The 20,957-nt window shown below is 40.7% G+C and overlaps 1 protein-coding gene across 3 annotated transcripts in view; it reads left to right on the plus strand.

Moving 5' to 3' along the window:
* The window catches only part of LOC117361374 (sodium- and chloride-dependent neutral and basic amino acid transporter B(0+)-like), a 284,301-nt gene extending 263,669 nt beyond the window's left edge, over positions 1 to 20,632 (plus strand). For all 3 annotated transcript variants that reach the window (XM_033946600.1, XM_033946601.1, XM_033946603.1), the window contains 6 exons: positions 480 to 605; positions 2,568 to 2,686; positions 5,413 to 5,512; positions 7,893 to 8,002; positions 16,166 to 16,333; positions 19,931 to 20,632. In XM_033946600.1, the coding sequence (XP_033802491.1) occupies positions 480 to 605; positions 2,568 to 2,686; positions 5,413 to 5,512; positions 7,893 to 8,002; positions 16,166 to 16,333; positions 19,931 to 20,095 (788 nt within the window). In that variant the 3' untranslated portion in view covers positions 20,096 to 20,632. The remainder of the gene's footprint in view (positions 1 to 479; positions 606 to 2,567; positions 2,687 to 5,412; positions 5,513 to 7,892; positions 8,003 to 16,165; positions 16,334 to 19,930) is intronic.
* Positions 20,633 to 20,957: the final 325 nt, after the last annotated feature.

Here is a 20,957-nt window from a genome sequence, read left to right on the forward strand (position 1 = left end):
TATAATTAAGTAGGAAGGTTCTTGTGTGATTAAAACCTGCAGGCCAACCCCAGAGCACAAATTCAGCAGCAATTAACTGGCCAGTGCCACTGAATATGTGCTCTGTCTACTGTGGCTCTATCTGGTCAATGATAGGGCAGTTTGGGAACAGTCAGGTTAGAACCAGAGTTTACCCAGTTAGGCGTGATTTTTAGCCTATTAATCAGTCAAATTCCCTGATAAATTTACAATTACAAGAATGCAGTCCAAATTATCTAGTCAGTTATCCGGGTATCAATCTCAATATTAGCTGGGACCTAGATAACTTTTGGCAGCGGCCTATGACTCAGATATAAGGCCATTGTAATGCCATCCCTGGATTAGGCCCAGCATTGAAAGTCTGGGTCAGATTGAGCCTGCTGACCACCACAGACTCAATATGGAGGTTCTCATTTTTATTGTCATTTCAATTATTTAAAACTATCAATTTATTCATTTAGGATTTGCTTTGGCATTTATGGCCTACCCGGAAGCCTTGACAAAGTTGCCGGTTTCTCCTCTTTGGTCTATTCTGTTTTTCTTTATGCTTGTGACTTTGGGTTTGGATTCACAGTTTGCGCTGATAGGTAAGTTGCATAATGTTTCTCAATAAAACTATCAGTCACAAAAAAACCCTAAGTGCCTCTTCTATCAAACTGCGCTAGCAGTTAGTAACGCGGTGAGTTCCTATGAGCATCGGGAGCAACATGGGCCATTCAGCGTGGCTCTCTGCGCTAAAAACTGCTAGCTCAGTTTGATAGAATAGGCCCTAAGAGACCCTTTTATTAAATTTTACTGTGTACTAAATGCAATGAAGGCTATAGATACTGTATAAAATGGGTTTCTTATCAATTTTTGCATAATAATTTTGTTAGGACACACTGAACTTTAGTAAAAGGGCCCCTAAATTATGTATTGCATAATGCTGGGATATACTGTACATGGGAAAAAAATATTTTAGCTTATTTTCAAATATTTTGAACTTCCTGATTGTCAGGATTTTTCAGCTTGTTTCAGACATTCATTCCCTTAAATGTATCAGTTCAATTGGGTGGGGGGGATATTTTATTAATATGTATTTATATGATTATGGAATTTAGGGTAGGGAGGGATGGGAAGGGGGAGGGATAAGAATTTATGTAATATACAAATGATAGAATATAAGTGATATATTTATTGTTAATGTGATTGAATATACATATACACTTAATGTAATTTTGAAAATGAATAAAGAATTAAAAAAAAAATATATATATATATATATATATACATATATATATATATATATATATATATATATATATATATATATATATATATATATATATATATATATATATATATATATATTTTGGACGTATTTTTCGAGAATAGACTTTAAACACTGCCGACTTTGGGTGACTAGCGACTTAGGCTCAAAACGGACTTAGATGTGTCTTTTGAATATGGGGCCCAATATTCAGAATTATTTAAGCAAAGTACGATGAACTGCCACCAGAGGTTGCGGCAGCCATTTTGCTTAGTTGCCACAAGGAGGCAGGCACAAGGGGGCTGGGCTCCTGTCCCCAAAGACCCCCCTGCTGAATTACCAGGTATGTAGGTAGGCCTGGGGGGCCTAACTGCACATGAGATGAGGTGAGTAGGTTGGGAGGGGGAACTTTGACGTAAGCAGAGGGGAGGTGAAAAGAGCAGGCATTCAAGGGGAGGGTCACAGAGTGTTTAAAAATTTTAAAAAGATGACAAAAAACTTATGTGGGCCTGGTCCAATATTCAGCAGGGTCCCCCCATAACCCATATGCAGGCCTATCTGAATATTGGTTGAGCCTACATATGCTTCAGATGGCCAAGCTGCCCAGACATAGTCCCCAAAATTCAGTGTTGGTGCCTGGACATGGCCTGGCACTGAATATTGGGAGTTAAATCAATGTTTAAAAAAACAATGACTGCCGCTGGCAGTATATCGGGGGAAATGGTATTTATTTTTCGGAAGGGGCATATCAGGGACAGAGAATGGGCATGGATGAGCTAACCAGCTAGCAAGCTGATGTCACCGGCGTGCTAACTGGTTATCGCATCCATACCATAGAAACTCATAGCACCTCTTATATAGAAGGTGGTAAGTGCTTTCTTGGTAATCTTTTTAAATGACCATGAGCTGATGCCATGGTCATTAAAGAAAATAAATAAGAAAAATCTCTTTCTGATTGCTGCACTAGAAATGGGCTTAGCGTGCAGGAAAAGTTCTCATAGGAATGTGCTAAGCCCATTTCTTTGTGCAGCTTAAAGGGCTAACAAAGTGCATGCCAATGAATTCATACGCCAGTCAGAAAGATAAACTCTGAGAAATAAGATATCGGTTGTGAGAATCCTTGTAACTTGCATAACGTCCCGAGAATTTGTAGATGATATAAAGGGACTTTAATAAGAAATGGTATTTGAAGCAGTATGGACCAGAATAATGCAGTCTGGACAGATAGGATGAGCCAACTAGAATTTTCCTGCCACCATAAACTCTCATTACTGTGTATAAATATATTTCTTCTTTACAGAAACAATTACAACAGCCATACAGGATGCTTTTCCAAACGCAATGAAAAAAATGAGACTCCCTATCACTGTTGGTTGCTGCATATTCTTATTTCTTCTTGGTCTCGTTTGTGTCACTCAGGCAAGTGCTATTTACTGGCATTGAGATTACCAGGATGTAATTTGAATCAGTTACAAAACCGTGCATAGAGCTCTCCAGAGAGATGGTAGTAACCCATGTCACTTGAATGGAGGGAATTCCCTGTTAAATTGAATCAGTAATAGATGTTATGGCGCTGGAGTTGAATGTACATAGTCCGGCCCCTCCATAGTCCCACCCAAAATACGCCCAAATGACACCCTCTTGCTATAAGGATGCATTGCTGTCTTTATAAAGTCAGGATTTGGACATGGGACCTAGGCACCTGTATATCTTTATAAAATACTAGGGGCAAACCTGCGGAAATTGCAAAACTGAAACCACAGACATTCAGACCAGCTCTCAAGCTGGAGTAAACATCTGCATGTGCATTCTAATTGGCCACATCTATTTTAGAAAGAACACATTTACCCCCTCTTTTACTAACGCGTAGAATTCCTATGAGCATCGGAGCAGTTACCGCCTCTGCCACGGCAAAAAAACCTCGCGTTACGAGTTAGTAAAGGAGGGGGTTAGTTTGCATCTCTACCCAAAGTCCATTGAGAATACGCTTATATGTGGGTCATACAAAAGTATGAGCCTTGTTGTCGCTATGCTACTTTATTTTGTGATTCATGTGAATATTTTATTCAAAATGTATTAGTTTCAGATATAACACCTAGGTTGCAAAAAGCATAAAACATGAGATCTTTACAGCTGCTAACAGGGATTGTGGTGGAGGGTCTGTTATGCATTGCACATTTGTTTTTCCTCTTCTTAACTGTCTTTTCTGATAATGGATATTTTTTTCTTTCTATGATAAACTAGAAAATGTTTTTCTCTTTCAATTTTTTAAATATTCCATTAATTTTTGATACTTTATTATAAACCACCCAGAAAGGTCCTCTTGAGAACAGTATATCAAATTTTAATTAAACCTGAAACTTTATTATACATTTCCCGCAATCTTAAGTATCAAAATAGCATTACGCAAGAACCATCGCCAATTCTACTTCTACAAAGAACTACCCCTCGAAACAGTTAACATAAGCAAACATATACAGGGTACACCAACACTAATAAATGCGTTTTACCCACATGCCCTTATTTTCAGGATTGCCAACCCCTATCCCTCACGAGCATAACCACCATCCACTCACTACAGACACTCACTCACTTATTCCTTGTCCCCCCATATCAACTGCTGCCCTCCCTATATTGCTCATGTCCCCCCTCTCCCCCCCCCCAAACCTAAGGACTCCTTATTCATGGTACCACAGGGCCACACTATCACTCATCTTCAGCCCAAGCTTTGCAGATCAAGAAACCGATTCCATAGCGCCAAATAACCCCTCTTATCAGGGTGTAAAGAGGCATGGTAGGTCCGAATTTCAAACTCTGCTAAGGTCTGCATACTGGCTACCCACTGTTGAAGAGGTGGCGGTTCCTAAGATATCCAATATTTCAAAATCAGTTTTTTAATAAGAAGAAAACATCTCTGTGAGACTGGAAATCTCTGTGTCATCAAAGGTCTCTGCAGTCCCAAGAATAACACCCCATATTCCCAACTCACTGGACACCCTATAACAGCCTTCAGAAACTGCAATGTCCCCTGCCAGATCTTCAATGTATGGCACTCCAGAAAGGAGTGTCTATAGGTGCCTGGCAAGCATTTACATTTTGTGCATTCATCATGGTCCCAGAGGCCCATCTGGGCTCCTCTACTCCTGGTTATATAATACCTATGTAAGATTTTAAACTGTGTTTCTTGGAGGTTTGCTGATTTCACAAACTCATAAAGAGTGGCAAAAACCTCCCGGAACTGATTCTCTGTGATGTTTTGACCCACGTCTTCCTGCCACTGCTCCCTAAGTTTTAAAAGGTGGGAAGGTATAGCCTCTTTCTTAAGAAGCCTATACCCAAAAGATAGAGAATTTAAAGAGGTTGGTTTTCTAGCAAAAACCCCGTCCAGTCTCCCACTTGTCCAGGCATCGGGGTTATGTCTTCCCACAACGCTCCAGTAATGGCGAACCTGGAGATAGGGTAATCTATGTTTGGAGGACAACTGCCACTTCTCCTGTACTTGAAAGAATGAAGGAAACCCACCCGTGACAACAGACATTAAGTGTGCCATCAACTTGCAGACACTGATGGCCCATTCTCGAAACAGTGATCTGCCCAGCCTAGCAAAAATTCAGAATTACCCTCCAAAAACAAGAAGGGAGAAACATCGGAAAGCAGGAAGGGGAGCCGTGGATAATGTTGCTGAATCACTGCCAAGGCCGACAGATTTTTCAGCATGGTGGCGACATCGGACCAGTGTAGGAAGGAAGACATGCTGGGCCGTGAGAAGGGCAAGTTCCGGGAGCACTGCTGTAGGCCACATAAAACGGCCAGGTGGGCTGGATTCGGCCCACAGGCCTTGTGTTTGACACATGTGCTGTGCAGAATGTGGTGGGATTTGTATACAGGGATCCTATAGTGCCACAAGACCATGCTATCCCCACACTATCAATAATACATATCATCTATGTCTTGTTTGTAGACTTTTACTTCTACATATTACAGTGAGCTAACATGGCAATAATGTAAGCTAATCAGAATCCCTTTGTACTCAGTTATGATTAATAAAGATCAGAACCTCTACACTTTCAACCAACTCTCATAGGAATAAGATGTTAGAAATAAACTTGATAATATATTGAATCTAACTAGTATTTCTTCTAAAGGCAGGAATATTCTGGGTCAATCTGATCGATTATTATTGTGGTGGATGGGCGATACTGATTGCAGCAATACTGGAGGTTGCAGGAATTTGCTGGATTTATGGTAAGCTTTTGATAATATTAATGTCATGAAAGCATTTGTGTCAGTCAAGGAAGTGGTTGTCTTACTATCATCTGAACAAGATGATAAATAAAACTGCTAGCATGGAACTGATAAAAACCCAACACTGATGGACTGACAAGCACTGTGGTAACATCAATTATACTAATAGGGCCCTGAAATATTTGTATACTGTGCAGTAAGAGGGGCCGCTGGAAAGTTTCAGCCCAACCAACAAAGTTGGGGCAGTCTCCATCGAGGGCTATAGATTCAGGGCTTCTTCTATTAAACTGCTCTCTGCGCTAAAAACTGCTAGCGCAGTTTAATAGAAGAGGGGGCTAATCCAGCGATTATCCACTTTTTTCATTCTGTATTTATCTGATGGAATGAAAAAAGTAAAAAATCGCTGGACTAAGTTCCTATGAGCATCGGGAGCAACGCAGAGCATTCAGCGCGGCTCCCTGTCCTAATAACCGCTATCATGGTTTAGTAAAAGGGGGGGTGGGAGATAGTAAGTTATCCTTTTTATTAGCTGATTAGAAGTGTTTGAAAACTGCCCTCAAGTATTTACAAGTGATCATAAATAACAGGCCTTATTTTTAGTTAAAACTCTGGAATTTATTTAAAACTTTTTTATATCATTTACAAAAAAACTAAACAGTTTACATCAATTAAAACATACATAAGATAAAAACAAACTATATCATAAAATCTACATAATTAAACAATTTCTTTTCAAATGTCAACTAATATATCACAAGAATGCAATAGCAAACATGGTTAAACAGATTCTTTTCTTCAAATGCCGACTAATAAATCACAAAAATGCAGTAACAAACAGCTAAGAGGTTCATAATCGAAACAGAAATGCATCTAAAAACCCACCTAAATCTGCACTTGGACAACCTAAAAGACAGGTCGTCTAAGTGCCAATAATCAAAACGGGTGTTTAGACCAGTGATTCCCAACCCTGTCCTGGAGGAACACCAGGCCAATCGGGTTTTCAGGCTAGCCCTAATGAATATGCATGAGAGAGATTTGCATATGATGGAAGTGATAGGCATGCAAATTTGCTTCATGCATATTCATTAGGGCTAGCCTGAAAACCCAATTGGCCTGGTGTTCCTCCAGGACAGGGTTGGGAACCACTGGTTTAGACGTATCCAGAAACTTTTTAGGCCTCTGAATGTGCGCCCAGAGCTTAAAGGGGTGTTTTTGGAGGAGTGGTTAGGGCAAGAGGTAGACAGGATGTGGGCCGACCTAGACTTAATCGTTTTGCAGAGATAATCAAAAGTTTAACGAGACTGCCTAGACCAGTCCTGGAGGACCATCAGCCAGTCAGGTTTTTTTGGATAGCCCTAATGAATATGCATGAGAGAGATTTGCATATAATGGAAGTGACAGGCATGCAAATCTGCTCCATGCATATTCATTAAGGCTATCCTGAAAACCTGACTGGCTGGTGGTCCTCCAGGACAGGGTTGGGAACCACTGGCCTAGACAGAACTTATACATTGTGACTTAGGCAATCTAAAAACAGGTCCATACTTGCCTCTGGAACATCAGCACCTGGCACAGGAAAGCCTAGGAAAGCTGCATAGAGGTGGCTTAAGTAGTCTGGAGGTGGGCTTGTGAACCATAGAGAGGACCTGGGGGCCACCGCGAGAGCGGACTGTTGGGCTCGATGGACCACTGGTTTGACCCAGCAACGGCAATTCTTATGTTCTTATGACCCAGGCCCATAAGACACTCTAACCACTGTATTCATGGTGGAAAATATGAGACCCCAAAAAAACCCAAAACCCTACTGTACTCCATAGAGGTGCCACCTGCAGCCTAACAGTTTTTGGACTTGTAGACAGGTGGGTATGGTGGGTTTTGGGGGTGCTCACCATGACCTGCAAGGGAGTTGTGATGAGATGTTTATGTGGCACCCTTTTTGTGAAGTTCACAGCAGTGCCCTGTAAGGTGCCCCACTACTCTGTTGCCATGTCTGGGTGTCCAGTCCATCACTTTGCTGGCCCATCCCATGTCCAAAAGGTCTTGTTCTGGGCGTTTGGGACTTGGATGAATTTTTGGTCAAGAATGTGATATAAAGCTAGACAACTTGGCGGCAAACAGCTGGATGTATAAGCATATGATTCTCGGGGAAAAAAATATATTTTGGACACATATTTCGAGAATGGACTTTAGACACTGCCAACTTTGGGTGACTAGCACCTTAGGCCCAAACCGAACTTAGATGGTTTTTTAAATTATGCCACTCCAAGTGTTTAACTGTCTCGTCTGAAAGAAGGTGTTAGTAATAGATGGCATTTAAATATAAGTGAAGAAAAAAATATGCTCATTGTTTAAAATTCTCAGCTTATCTGTTTATCTACAGGTGGGAATCGCTTCATTAAGGATATAGAAATGATGCTTGGGAAGAAGAGTTTTTGTTTCTGGATATGGTGGCGAGCTTGCTGGTTTTTCATTACCCCAGTGGTCTTAATAGTAAGTTAATAACTTTGGGGATATAAAATATATATTAAGGGGCTGATTCTATAAAACAGGGGTGGGGAACTCGAGGGCCGTTATCCAGTCGGGTTTTCAGGATTTCCCCAATGAATATGCATGAGATCTTTCAATGCATAGTCATTGGGGAAATCCTGAAAACCCGACTGGATTACGGCCCTCGAGGACCGGAGTTCCCCACCCCTGCTAGAAACAGTGCCTAAATCATCGAGTACCTAAATAAATGGCACCAGCCATGCGTCAATCACTCTTAGGCATCATTTACCGAATCACGGCTAGGGGCGCTTATGTGGCACCTGAAATGTAGGCGAGGGTTTTAAAGGCCTACATTTCATACACCTACGTTTTTGGAGAATTGTGCTTAGCTGCACCTAAGTCAAGCTCCACCCATAAAAATGCCCATGTAGGTGTGAGGCGCTGCTGAGTGCCATGCGATAGGCGCCTATCTTTTAAAGAATCGGATAGGTGCCTATTGCCCATTTATTATTAATGTTTTTTTAGCAATTATTGAGCCTATTAAGGGTATTTTGCTAATTGAATTAGACACCTAAGAGACGCATAACTTTAGGCGCCCTTTATAGAACAAGCCCCTAAGGACTGGATTCAGTAAATGATACTCACAAATTGGAGCCCCCAAAAATTAGTGCCGAGCATGATTCTATAAAGGGTGCATGTGCCATATACAATTGTATCTAGCATTGATTCTGCACCAAATTTTGGGCGCCGGGCGTACGCCTGGTGAAACCAGGTACAAACGCCAACACCCAACGTAGACGCACATAGGCCAAATTTTATAATTCCATGCACAACTTATAGGAACACCTCTGATACACCACAATATATACCAGAATGTATACTAAACAGGGGAAAGGACCTCAGAAAACCAAACCGCAGATCCTCTCAAATTGTTGGTCTGTCAGCTCTATGGTTCCATTTCATTCATAGGTCCTAAAAGCCCTTTGATTATTTAACATCTCCTTATCTTCCATAAATTGTTGTTCCAAAAAATTATATTCCTAGTTTACAAAAATCCTGTAGTTTATTTGTGCAGGAAATATATTTTTATGCAGCTATCTTCAAAATCTGTAAAAATTGCACTTATCTTTTTTATCTGCCTCTTTATGTCTGCCAATGGGGCCCGTTTAAAGTGGGCTTCTTTAGGGCTAAATATTAACGACACACTGTGTATCTGAAAAACAAAAATCTTATTATTGACTTATCAAACATCATGAAACAAGCTTTTTAGTAATCAGACTTATTGCTTCAAAAGTTATTCACTCACTGTGGGCTATTTTGTGGCTGCTTTCCACTCCCATTTCAACCAACCTATGGCGGCTGTTTTTTACTAAAACACCCACACATGCGCATTGTGAATAATGACATCATTTTGACCAGCAACCATTATTCTGAACACCTCCGATATGCCCCTGGCCATGCCCCTTTTTCTGTTCCATGCTGTAAAAGTTAGACACAGATCTTTCTAGGATAGCGCGCAGCAAGATGCATGTACAATATCTAATCAATGCCAGTTAACTGCAATAATTGTTTGTTGGCACCCAATTAATGCTAATTAAGGGCTTGTTAATCAATTTAATAATAATAATAATAACAGTTTATATACCGCAATACCGTTAAGTTCTATGCGGTTTACAGAAGATTAGTGGAGTACAAGTTGAGTTGACGTACAAGTTGAGTTAACTTAAGGGATGTGGGAACAATGGGGAGAAAGGGCAAGAGAGGGGAAGGAGGGAAGTGGGTCAGCTGTCTAGGTATTTCAGGAATAGGTGAGTTTTGAAGCGTTTCCTGAATACCTCATAAGTGGTGGGCAATAGGAGTTGTTCTAGGTCTTTACCCCATAGAGCAGCCTGATGTGAGAGAAGATGCTCATGGTGTTTTTTTAGTTTGCATCCTCTAACCGGGGGAGAAACGAAGTGCGAGTGGGAGTTTCTCTTGTGTTTGTTGGCTGAGAAGGAGAATAGGTCAGTGATGTATTTAGGGGTTAGACCGTAGAAAACTTTAAAACAGAGGCAGGCGAACTTAAACTTTATACGAGCTTCATTTCGTTGTGCAATGGTAGCCACAATATATAGAATCCAGGAGTAAGTCTATAAAGGTTGTCAAATGTTAGGCGCTAAAATTCTGTGATGTCATCTGAGAGCCTAGGTTCTATTTTACAATTCTAACATAAGTCAGCATTTATGCTCAAACACTGAAACACATCCACTTATATTATACCAATAGCAGGCATAAATACGAGTGTGTGCTTCAATGTGGCACCTTAGGTGTAGAATTCTGTAAAGTATATACCTCAATGTGTGACCCACTCATGGCTCATCCAGAGGTGATCCGGGAAATTATAGACCAGTGAGTCTGACGCTGGTGCCGGGAAAAAGGGTAGAGACTATTAAAAAAGAACAAAATGACAGAACATACTGTATACATAAGCATGGATTAATGAGAGAGATTTAGTCAAGGGAAAACTTGCCTCACCAATCTACTGCATTTCTTTAAAGGGGTGAATGAACATGTGGATAAAGGTGAACTGGTTGATATTGTATGTATGGATTTTCAAAATGCATTTAACAAAGTAACACATGAAATACTGAGGAAGTTAGAAAATGATAGGATAGGAGGTAATGCCCTATTATGGATTAAGAACTGATTGGAAGACAGAAACAGAGAGTAGGTTTAAATGGTCAATATTCTCAATGGAAAAGGATAAATAGTGGGGTTCCCCAGAGGTCTGTGCTGGGACCGCTGATTTTAATATATTTATCAATGATCTAGAGATGGGGAATAACTAGTGAGATAATTAAAGTTGTTCAAAGTTGTTAAATTGCTAGAGGATTATGAAAAATTGCAAAAGGACCTTGTGAGACTGGAAGATTGGGCACCAAAAGGGGAATTTGTGCATGCCAAAGGGCAAGTGAAAATGGGCATGTCTGCTCTCCGTGGGATAATTTTCAAAGCAAGATAGGTGTATTCTTTCTTTGCAAATTAGTATGGACAGAGACAGGAGGTTTATGTTCATGGAAATCTGTCCTCCCAAAGGGAAATGAGGACAGGGGTACCCCAGGGCTTGTCGCTAGCTGTGGTGCTGTTTAACGTATATATTTTACCTCTATGCTCCTTATCAAGTTTCAAGTTTATTTAAAATTTCTTATACCACCTAATCAGACTTCTAAGCGGTGTACAAAATCATAAAAACATAAAGTGACTAAAATACAAACTTAAAATTACAAGGTATCTCTAGGGATGACTACTACATTCAAAGACATTAAAACCGTGACAAACAGGAACAGAAGGTAAGAATGCGAGAACTACAATATTCAAAGTAAAAGAGAATGAATAGGGGAAAAACAGTAGGAAGGGTTGCTGAAGGTAAAATCATATTGGGTCGCCCTTACAAGGGCAGTTAGGTCTCAAAGGCATCAAAAAATAAAAATGTTTTCAGCTTTGTCTTGAGTTGACTAAGAATTGATTCTTCGTGTAAATAAGCCGGGATAAAATTCCATAGAGAGGGAGCAGTCACTGTAAAGATGGTCGATCTCATTGTGTTTATATACTTTAATGACGGGATAGAAAGAAGATTCTGAGCCGAAGATCAAAGGGTCTTAGAGGGGGTTATATGGAATAAGAAGTCTATCAATGAATTCTGGCTGGTTATTTTGCCGGGTTTTGAATGTTAGCAAAAGGATTTTATAGGTGATTCTATGTTCTAAATGTAGCCAGTGTGCTTTGTGTAAGAGGGGAGTAACATGATCATATTTTTTTTCATTAAATATGATTTTTACTTCAGTGTATCTGGAGTCTTCTTATTTCTTTTTTTGTTATGCCTTTGTAGAGGGCATTGCAGTAGTCTATGCAGGAGATCACAAGGAAGTGGATCAGGATGTTCAGAGAGGAGGGTTCTAGCAATCTAGAGAGAGATCTAATCATTCACAGCTGATAAAAACAGCACTTGGACCACTGTACTGATATGAAGGCGATAGTTGAATTTGCTGTCGAAAGTGACTCCTAGCAATTTTAATGAAGATACAACATTAATGGATAGAGATCTGAATTTCAGAGGAGCCTGATGGGAAAAATCATTAATTTGGACTTTTCGATGTTCAAGGACAGCATATTAGAATCAAGCCTGATTGTGTCTTATAGGGTATATGCCGATGACTTATTATTTTTTTCCCCAAAGAAGGATTGATGGACCAGGCTATTGATAGTCTAGATTTCTTTATGTCATGAATCAAAAGTGGATGTGTTCAAATAAGCTGATGCTAAATGTACAAAAACCAAAAGTAATGCATTCGGCTAAAGCACCACAGACAAGTTCTTTGCCATCAGTGAAGATCTGTAGTACAGTTGTCATCAGAATTTCAGTATCTAGAGTTAATTCTTGATTCCCAGGTGTCTTTATGTTCAAATCTATTTTATTAAGCAATAGTAAATACAACAGCAATAGAAAACATGGTATACATTTTCATCGGACAACCGCGGAGGACTGGACTCTGATGTCCTCCCCGATCAATCAACACCCCCACCCCACTGAAAGAAAACCCCAGCCCACCACCCTCCCCTCCCCATCCCCCCAAAGATACATACAACTCTCAAGCAGGGAACATCAATGGCAAATAGAAGCACAGATTCAAAGGTGGAGCCTGTTCAAGATATGGCTACGACTCTCAGGGGTCAAAATGTTCAAGTACGGAGTCCAAGTGGTAACAAAGTCTCTGTTCTGACAACGAGAGGAACAAGCCAAACGGGCCTCCCAGCCCATAAGTTCATGAAGGCGATTCCTCCAATGCCAAAAGGAGGGGGGCTCAGGAGAAAGCCAGCAACATAAAATACATTTCTTCCCCAAAATAAAACATTTACTAAGAAATAATTTTTCAGAAGAAGTGTACATGTGCAGGAAAGAGAATTGGGCAAATAACATAGAAAGCACTGAGACTGGCACAGGTGTCTGCAACAAGCCCTGTAAAAATGAGGCCAGCGCCTTCCAAAAGGCCTGAATCCCCTTACAGCTCCAAATACCATGAAAGTAAGAATTAACCTCCACCGAACAGCGGATGCATAACTGAGTGCCAATACAACCCATATAGTAAGCCTGACTCTGAGAAGCATAGGCCCGCACATGTGCTGAATCTCATTAGGAAGGTGTATTTTAAAATGTACCTTCTGAATAAGCTTTATCATTATTTACGATGGGATGACTATAGGAATGTATTTCAAATGATAGTGCTGTCAACCATGGATTACTGTAATATTGTATTGCTGGGTCTCACTTTGACTATACCGAATTCCTTGTAGGTGGCTCAGAACTCTATTATCAGAACATTGTTTAGATTTTTTTTTTAATATGAAAAAAAATCTCTGAGTTTTATTATAAGCTTTATTGGCTTAAAATTGATTTCCGGATTAGATACAAGCTTCCACTTTTGACCTATCTGAGTGTACAGGGCCGTGCTCCTAACTATTTGGTAGAATGTATAACTCTTTATACTTCGCTACTGAAGTTGCGTTCTTCTGCGAAGTGTGGTTTGACAATACCGACAAGGAGAGAGCTCAGGCTACAGATAGTCAGAGCAGGGGTTTTCTCCTGCGCAGGGCCAGAAGAATGGAATAAACTCTTATCTTAGGCAACAGGGAAGGGTAAGTGAGTTTAAAAAACTGTTGAAATGTCACCTGTTTAGTCTTATGAGGTATGCTAGCTGTAGTCTCTACAGAATTATACTGCAGTTTGATTGATGCTTGCTATGGAAAAGATGAGCTGACGATTGTATAACCATGTTGATTTTATGGACTTGATTTATTATATGTGAAATTTTTATGTTTTATGATGTCATTTTTGTGTAGTATGTCAATTTTATTGTGTGTGTTATGAGGTACTCTGCTTTGATAAAGACAGATTATAAATAAACAAAACAAATATAACATATGTATTATATTTCTTTATTCAACTGTTTAGCCTATCCTCCTAAATACACCCAGAATGGGTCACATAATAACATTCATAATCAAAATTAATATTTAACATACCAACATAAAATGTAACAAATCAAAACAATAAGACAATAACATAAACACCAGTTCCAGCCTAATGAATTCAGTTCAAAATCAAAAAGTACAGAATTAAAATAAAAAACTTTTACAGCCTTAAATAATTCCAACAGATTATTAATAAGTCTTAAAGAGGGAGAAATCCTGTTCCATAACTTAACCCTAAAATGGGAATAAGCACAAGAACGAGCATATTCCAACAAACAAGATGAGCTACTTAGGTACTAAATTCTTCTCTGTGAGTACAATTTTCAGAAGCCACTAACACGGGTAAAAGTTTTTTGAAATCGGAACATTCTGCAAATACGAGGGTAAAAGTTCCGTAAGATATCATTATATGCAAATTTTCATTATAGGATGTTAGCCTGATTAGTTTTGGGTCATGAGACAGGGAGGACATGCTAGAAAATCAGAGGCTGGCTCTCTCCGACACCCCCCCCTAGAAAAAAAACAACAACCTATGCTTATGATTTTCATAAAGATTAGCTAAAAATTCATAGAGCTTGTATTAGCAACGGTAATCAGGATTTCAAAAGTCACCGAGGAAGGAGAAAATAGCACCAAATATTATATTATCAATGATTCACTATGTAACATGATTTTTGTTCCTGGGTGGTAAGGGCTGGATTCTGTAAGTTTCAAGTTTCAAGTTTATTTACATTTGATATATCGCTTATTACAAATTTCTAAGCGATGTACAATTTAAAAACCAGCAGATTGTGGTAATACATACAATTTTACTAAGTTAGACAATTTACAAGACAAATTTGAACAAACATGATTGAGAAGGAAGGAAGGGGAAAGTTACAATTGCATTATTTGTTAAAATTTACATGGAGGGGAGAGTACAATAGGGATAAATAAAAAGAAACAAGAGAAGAGAATCTTAAAAACATATGAGGTTATAAAAATGATCATTTCATAAGTCAAATGCATCTTGAAACCAGCGAAGTCGGTGACTGCTTTTAGTGTCAATCACACAATGGCACCGGGTACAGAATCGCGCTTCTGGTACAGGTAAGCACTGGAAATATAGGCCAGGGTTTTCCTGGCCTATATTTCCATTTCCGGCACCTACCTATGATGTGGATCGCACCTCTGTAGGTGTTTTAAGCTGCTTAATACCACTTCCGATATTAGCCACACCCACAGTGGCATTAGGTGGCCTAAAGTACCTATGGAGGCCCAATTCCGGTGCCATGAAATGCATTTAAAAATGATCATTTCAACGTTGGTGGTTGTTTTTATTTTTTTTTTTTTAACTGAGTTTGGGCACTGGTTAGCGAATCCAGGCAGAGTGAATGCATTTGTGAATCAATAATAGGAGTTTGAACTGTATGCAGAAATGCATAGGAAGCGATGAAGTGATTTGAAGAGAGGGGTAATGTGAACATAGCAACACTGGAGGAATATGTCACTTCTCTTTCTAGTCCCTTTCCCCTTGAATAAGTATAATCTCATTTTCTTTTCCATACTGTTCCTGTTTCTCTTCTATCTCATGGATCTCTGACAGAAGAAAAAGGAAAACCTGCATGTGGGCTCAGCCTTTGCAGGCCCCATCCCCTCAGATGCAGACTTCCTGTATCTGAGGGGTACAGACTAGCTAATGCTGAACCCTTGCACAGCCCCTAAGGCCCTGAGATGCTCTTTACTTTTACTTCTGCTGGTGCTCAGTTGCATTTGAGTATTTTTGAAGGCTGGAAAAGGTACTGATATTGTGTACTGACATGTAGCACCTGAAAAAGGTCCTGGAAATAAAATATATTAGATGCCCTTTTACTGTGTTACAGGGCTTTTTAAAATTGCTCCAGGACCTTTCACCACCTAAAGCTGGCCTTGGAGGTTACCAAAGCATATATAATCACTTTACTTCTTTAAAATAAATAGCAGGTTTTATCAGCCTCTGGGCAAATGACATGTTTTACCATGTTCTTAAGATGGGAGGCGTAGATTGAGCCAGGAATCAACACTGATATTATATTTTCCATGAGTCAGCATTTTGAAATATACTGAGTCACAGTTTCATGCATGCTATAATCACTTCAGACAGGTCTGACTTTGTCAACTTTATGTCTTTGTCAACAGTTCATTTTAGTCTGGTCTCTAGTGACACTTGAAACACCCACCTATGATGATATAACGTATCCTAGCTGGGGAGAAGCCCTAGGCTGGTGTATGATTATCTTCTGCATCATCTGGATTCCCATCATTGCCGCAATAAAAATATTTAAAGCTGAGGGAAACCTTTGGCAGGCAAGTATCTAAGATAATGTTTCAAATCTCAGCAAACTCTTAAACATGAACTCTATAGCCTTTCACCATATTTTGTATTTCAATATTCTTTTCTATAACTCACATAAGCAGCTGTAGTTTGCTGCTGATTTTGGTGCCATAATACTTTTAAACCAAAATTTTTTTCTATTAAACTTTATAATTGAATACACTTGAAACTCCTTTGACACATCCCTTGGTAATATCAGATGCCTTGAAGAGGAAAGGGGATTGGATGTCAGGAGGATGGCCATGAGGATGGGGCTGGATACTAGGATAGGTGACAGGGGAGTGTCTAAAATATCAGGATTTATAGCTACCCCTTACAGAAGGCATTTCTATGTGTCTTGGAGCAGCTGTAAATACTGGTTTTATCTTTTTATTTATACATACAGTAGACTCTCTGTTAACCGGAACTCAATTAACCAGAACTCTCAAGCAACCAGAAAAATAAATCTAAGAAGTATTGTAATACTTTAAATAAAAAATTTCTGATGGAAATTTAAGTGTAAGCTTGATACACCACACCTGAGTACGCCCACGCTTTGCCTATCACATGTCTGGTAGTTTGTCTGGAACAGTTTATGCTATGGCATAGTATAGGGCAGGGGTAGGGAACTCCGGTCCTCGAGAGCCGTATTCCAGTCGGGTTTTCAGGATTTCCCCAATGACTATGCATTGAAAGCAGTGCATGCAAATAGATCTCATGCATATTCATTTGGGAAATCCTGAAAACCTGACTGGAATACAGCTCTCGAGGACCGGAGTTACCTACCCCTGGTATAGGGTATAGTATTTGTTAGGCCTATTTTTAATAGTAACTCTCAAGCAACCAGAAACTACATTTATCCAGCATCTATCAATCCCCATGGGTGCCGATTAACTGAGAGTCTACTGTAGATGGATTCCCTATGGGAAATGAGGAATGCACATTCTGTATTATAGGCTCTCCCTGCCCTACCCACACCCTTTGAAATCTGTACATTCTTATCTTCCACACATATGAATAGCCCCTGTTCTGAAATAACATTTATATGTTTGGGCCTCTCTAGATATTTACACATGGGGGGTGATTCTAAAGCAAGGGCCTCGTTCAAAGCCATAGTTCATTTTCTTAATTAAACCCACCTGTTCCTTTTGAAGCTACAAGTTCGCTCAGGCCCCCGATGCTCTAAACTTACCGTTAAAATCCTGTGGGTTGTTGTAGTGCCGGTAAATTTTCCGACGCTGCGTAAATTTTGCATGCAAATGAGCTCTGCGGAGGTCCACGGAAATTCCATCAGATCAGCCATTGGAGAGAGCGACTGACACGTACACAGAATAGGCCATGAAAGGGGCATAAATGCTACGTTGTAGGTATGTCCGAGCATCATTCATAGGTGTGCTTTATTGTAGAGCAACATGGGTGCACGTCATAAGCAAATGCTTTTTTTCTACACTGCTTCTGTGGGACATATATGCCGCCCCCGTATCTTTTTTTTTAACTTCCACCTTTCATGAAATCAGTAGCTCCAAACCTGCCGGCATATGCTTTTAATGAATGCACACGTATATGCCGGCATGCGCTTTTAACACACATGTATATGGCACACACACATCAAATATAGTAAATGTATGTTCATCTCTCATGCCATTGGCAGCCCACATCTTCCAGTGTACGCTTTTGACATACGCACATGAGGTACGCCTTTAATACATTTGACTGACACATACTTTTAAATAAAGTATCAGCACCTCCAAAACCAGCTGGTAATTTTGAAGTGTGCATTACCAGGCAATGTCTGCGCATCGCCCGGAGTGCTCAGTTTAATACTAATGACCTTGTTGTACTACATTTGCATAGTATTATCGGAGGATGCTGCGAAGCATGTAAAAATCCACGCAGAGCCATTATGTGCATTGGAAACTAAAATACCAATTAGAACTGGTTTAGTGTTGATCGTTAAAGGCATGGTAAGTTTAGAAAATTGGGGCCTCAGTCATTAGAGTTGAGGGAGCTAAATGACCGGAGATGGCAGTTCTTATGTTCCTCACCGTGTACTCAGACAGTAAATTTGCAAAGCAATGAATTTTTTTTTTTTTTTTTAAATGCACTTTTTCTCCCCTCATTTTTTGAATCTCTCCTCCCCCCAGATGGCATTTTTCTTCCCTTCGGGAAGTGCTCTGCCTCTGTGTTTGCTGACAATTTTTCATGAGAATATGTTAAGTATTGAATACCTGATATGAACTTTTGACCGAAAGCAGGTATCCCTCACATTCATTCCTACATTGAAATGTGCAGTGAGATTATGAAAATGAGATTATAGGAGGGAAACATGAAGACCAGCCAGAAAAAAAACAACATCTTAATTATATTTGATTAGAAAGGAATTCCTTTAAAAGTACCGTATTTTCACTCATATACCGCGCACCCGTGTAAAACGCGCACACGGGTATAGCGCGCAGGGAACACAAATTTATGTAAATAAATTTTTATATACCGCGCACACCCGTATACCGCGCATGCTGCCCCGACTCTCCTTTCGCCCGCCCCAACTCTCCTCTGGCCACCCCGACTCTCCTTTCGCCCGCCCCGACTCTCCTCTCCCCCTTGAAGTCCTGTCCCCACCCTGAAAGCCTGATGCCCCCCCGACGTCCGATTCACCCCCCACCCGCAGGACCGCTCGCACCCCCACCCCGAAGGACCGCTCGCACCCCCACCCCGAAGGACCGCTTGCACTCGCACCCCGAAGGACCGCTCACACCCCCACAGCCTCCCCCCCCCATCATGTAGAAGCTCCTACCGTTGTCCTGCTGCTTCCTCTTCCGGCGGTCCCGGCCCTTCTGTGAACCCTGCGTCTGCTGCTTCCTCTTCCGGCGGTCCCGGCCCTTCTGTGAGCCCTGCGCCTGCGCTGCTTCCTCTTCCGGCGGTCCCGCCCTTTCTCTGACATCAGAGAAAGGGCGGGACCGATGTCAGAGAAAGGGCGGGACCGCCGGAAGAGGAAGCAGCGCAGGCGCAGGGCTCACAGAAGGGCCGGGACCGCCGGAAGAGGAAACAGCAGACGCAGGGCTCACAGAAGGGCCGGGACCGCCAGCAGAGGAAGCAGCAGGACAACGGTAGGAGCTTCTCCATGATGGGGGGGGGAGGCTGTGGGGGTGCGAGTGCGAGCGGTCCTTCGGGATGGGGGTGCGAGTGGTCCTGCGGGGTGAATCGGACGTCGGGGGGGGAACTATGTAAAAAAAAGTTGTAAAACGCGCTCACGCCTATAACGCACATGGTTATGCACGGTTTGTAAAATCGTGTATAACGCGCGCGTTATGTGTGTGAAAATACGGTACATTCAATATATCCAATTTGTCTCAAAAGTAGATTTCAAAAATCTATGTTAACTGAGATTTGAGAAAGATTATTGGAGATTTGACGACACAATAGTCACATAGTCTCAGTGGTTATTTTTATTTTTCTGTTGTAATGGCTCTTTTGTATGGCACTGTCTCTCGAAAACTTTATTGGCATATGTTCAGTACTTTTAACAAACAACAATTACATGTTCAAAAAGCCTTGAAAGGAATGACTGATAAATTTTGTTTTCTTTACAGAGGATTGTAAAGAGTGCTGCAGCAGCTCCCAACTGGGGCCCGGCCTTGGAGCAAAACTGGGGAGAAAGATACAAACACCTAGCAGGCCTCCAGCATGACAACATTGATCTGGCAATACCAACTGTGGAAGGCAAAAACAATGCCTCGTTTCAGCCTGAACAGTGATGTTCTCTCTGAATCCACTGAGACAGAAGCGCGTAGAAACTGCTATCAGGCTTTCAGAGATGCTTAACAGCTTGTAGTCTTGCTGGCAGTAGTATGAACACCATTACACCGCCATTTGGTTTGAAAAACAGTCCGTGTCACCTAACTGGGCAAGGAGCTCATCCTACAACTGGAAATAATATCTAGTTTTACCTTCAGAATACTTTGCTGAAAACAATTAGAAAAATTCAAAATATTGAGCCATAAAATGATACCGTCTGCAAGCAGGAATCGGCTTGCATCCTAGTAACTGTTTCACAGGAATGAACAACTTTCCCCTCAATGAAACTGGTTCTAAGATGGTTTCTCAGCCATCAGATAATTTCAAGCAAGAGTGGATAAGTAACAATGTGTTTGTACTAGTACACCAAGTATCATGATATAAATTATATGAAGATATTGTAAACTGCAATAATCCTGGCAATTCGAAGTACTGGAAGATTGGAATATTGCTGTAATCTTTCATTAGCTAAATAATATACAGTACATTGGTTTGTTTTTCAACTTAATCATGACTCAGAGATCCTTCCCTACCCCCAGTTAAAAAGCAATAAATCTTCATCGGAGAGCAATGTCCTCTCAAAGCTGTGCAAGAGTGCTCCACTTATATTCCTGCCATTAGGGGGCGCTGCTTCAGTATTCCATTTTATATAGTGAGGGACAGGCGTTTTCTGCAGGACTCCAGGAAACCTGCCTGTTCCTAGCAATTGAAAACATGATAATGAAGCACCACTCTTCACTGGCAGGAATGCATTTGCAGGACTCCCTCACAGTTAGAGGAAACGTTGCTGAAAAGGATTTTCCCTATATCAGTTCCATCCAG

The sequence above is a fragment of the Geotrypetes seraphini genome, chromosome 5 (assembly GCF_902459505.1).
Source record: "Geotrypetes seraphini chromosome 5, aGeoSer1.1, whole genome shotgun sequence".
Taxonomy (NCBI): domain Eukaryota; kingdom Metazoa; phylum Chordata; class Amphibia; order Gymnophiona; family Dermophiidae; genus Geotrypetes; species Geotrypetes seraphini.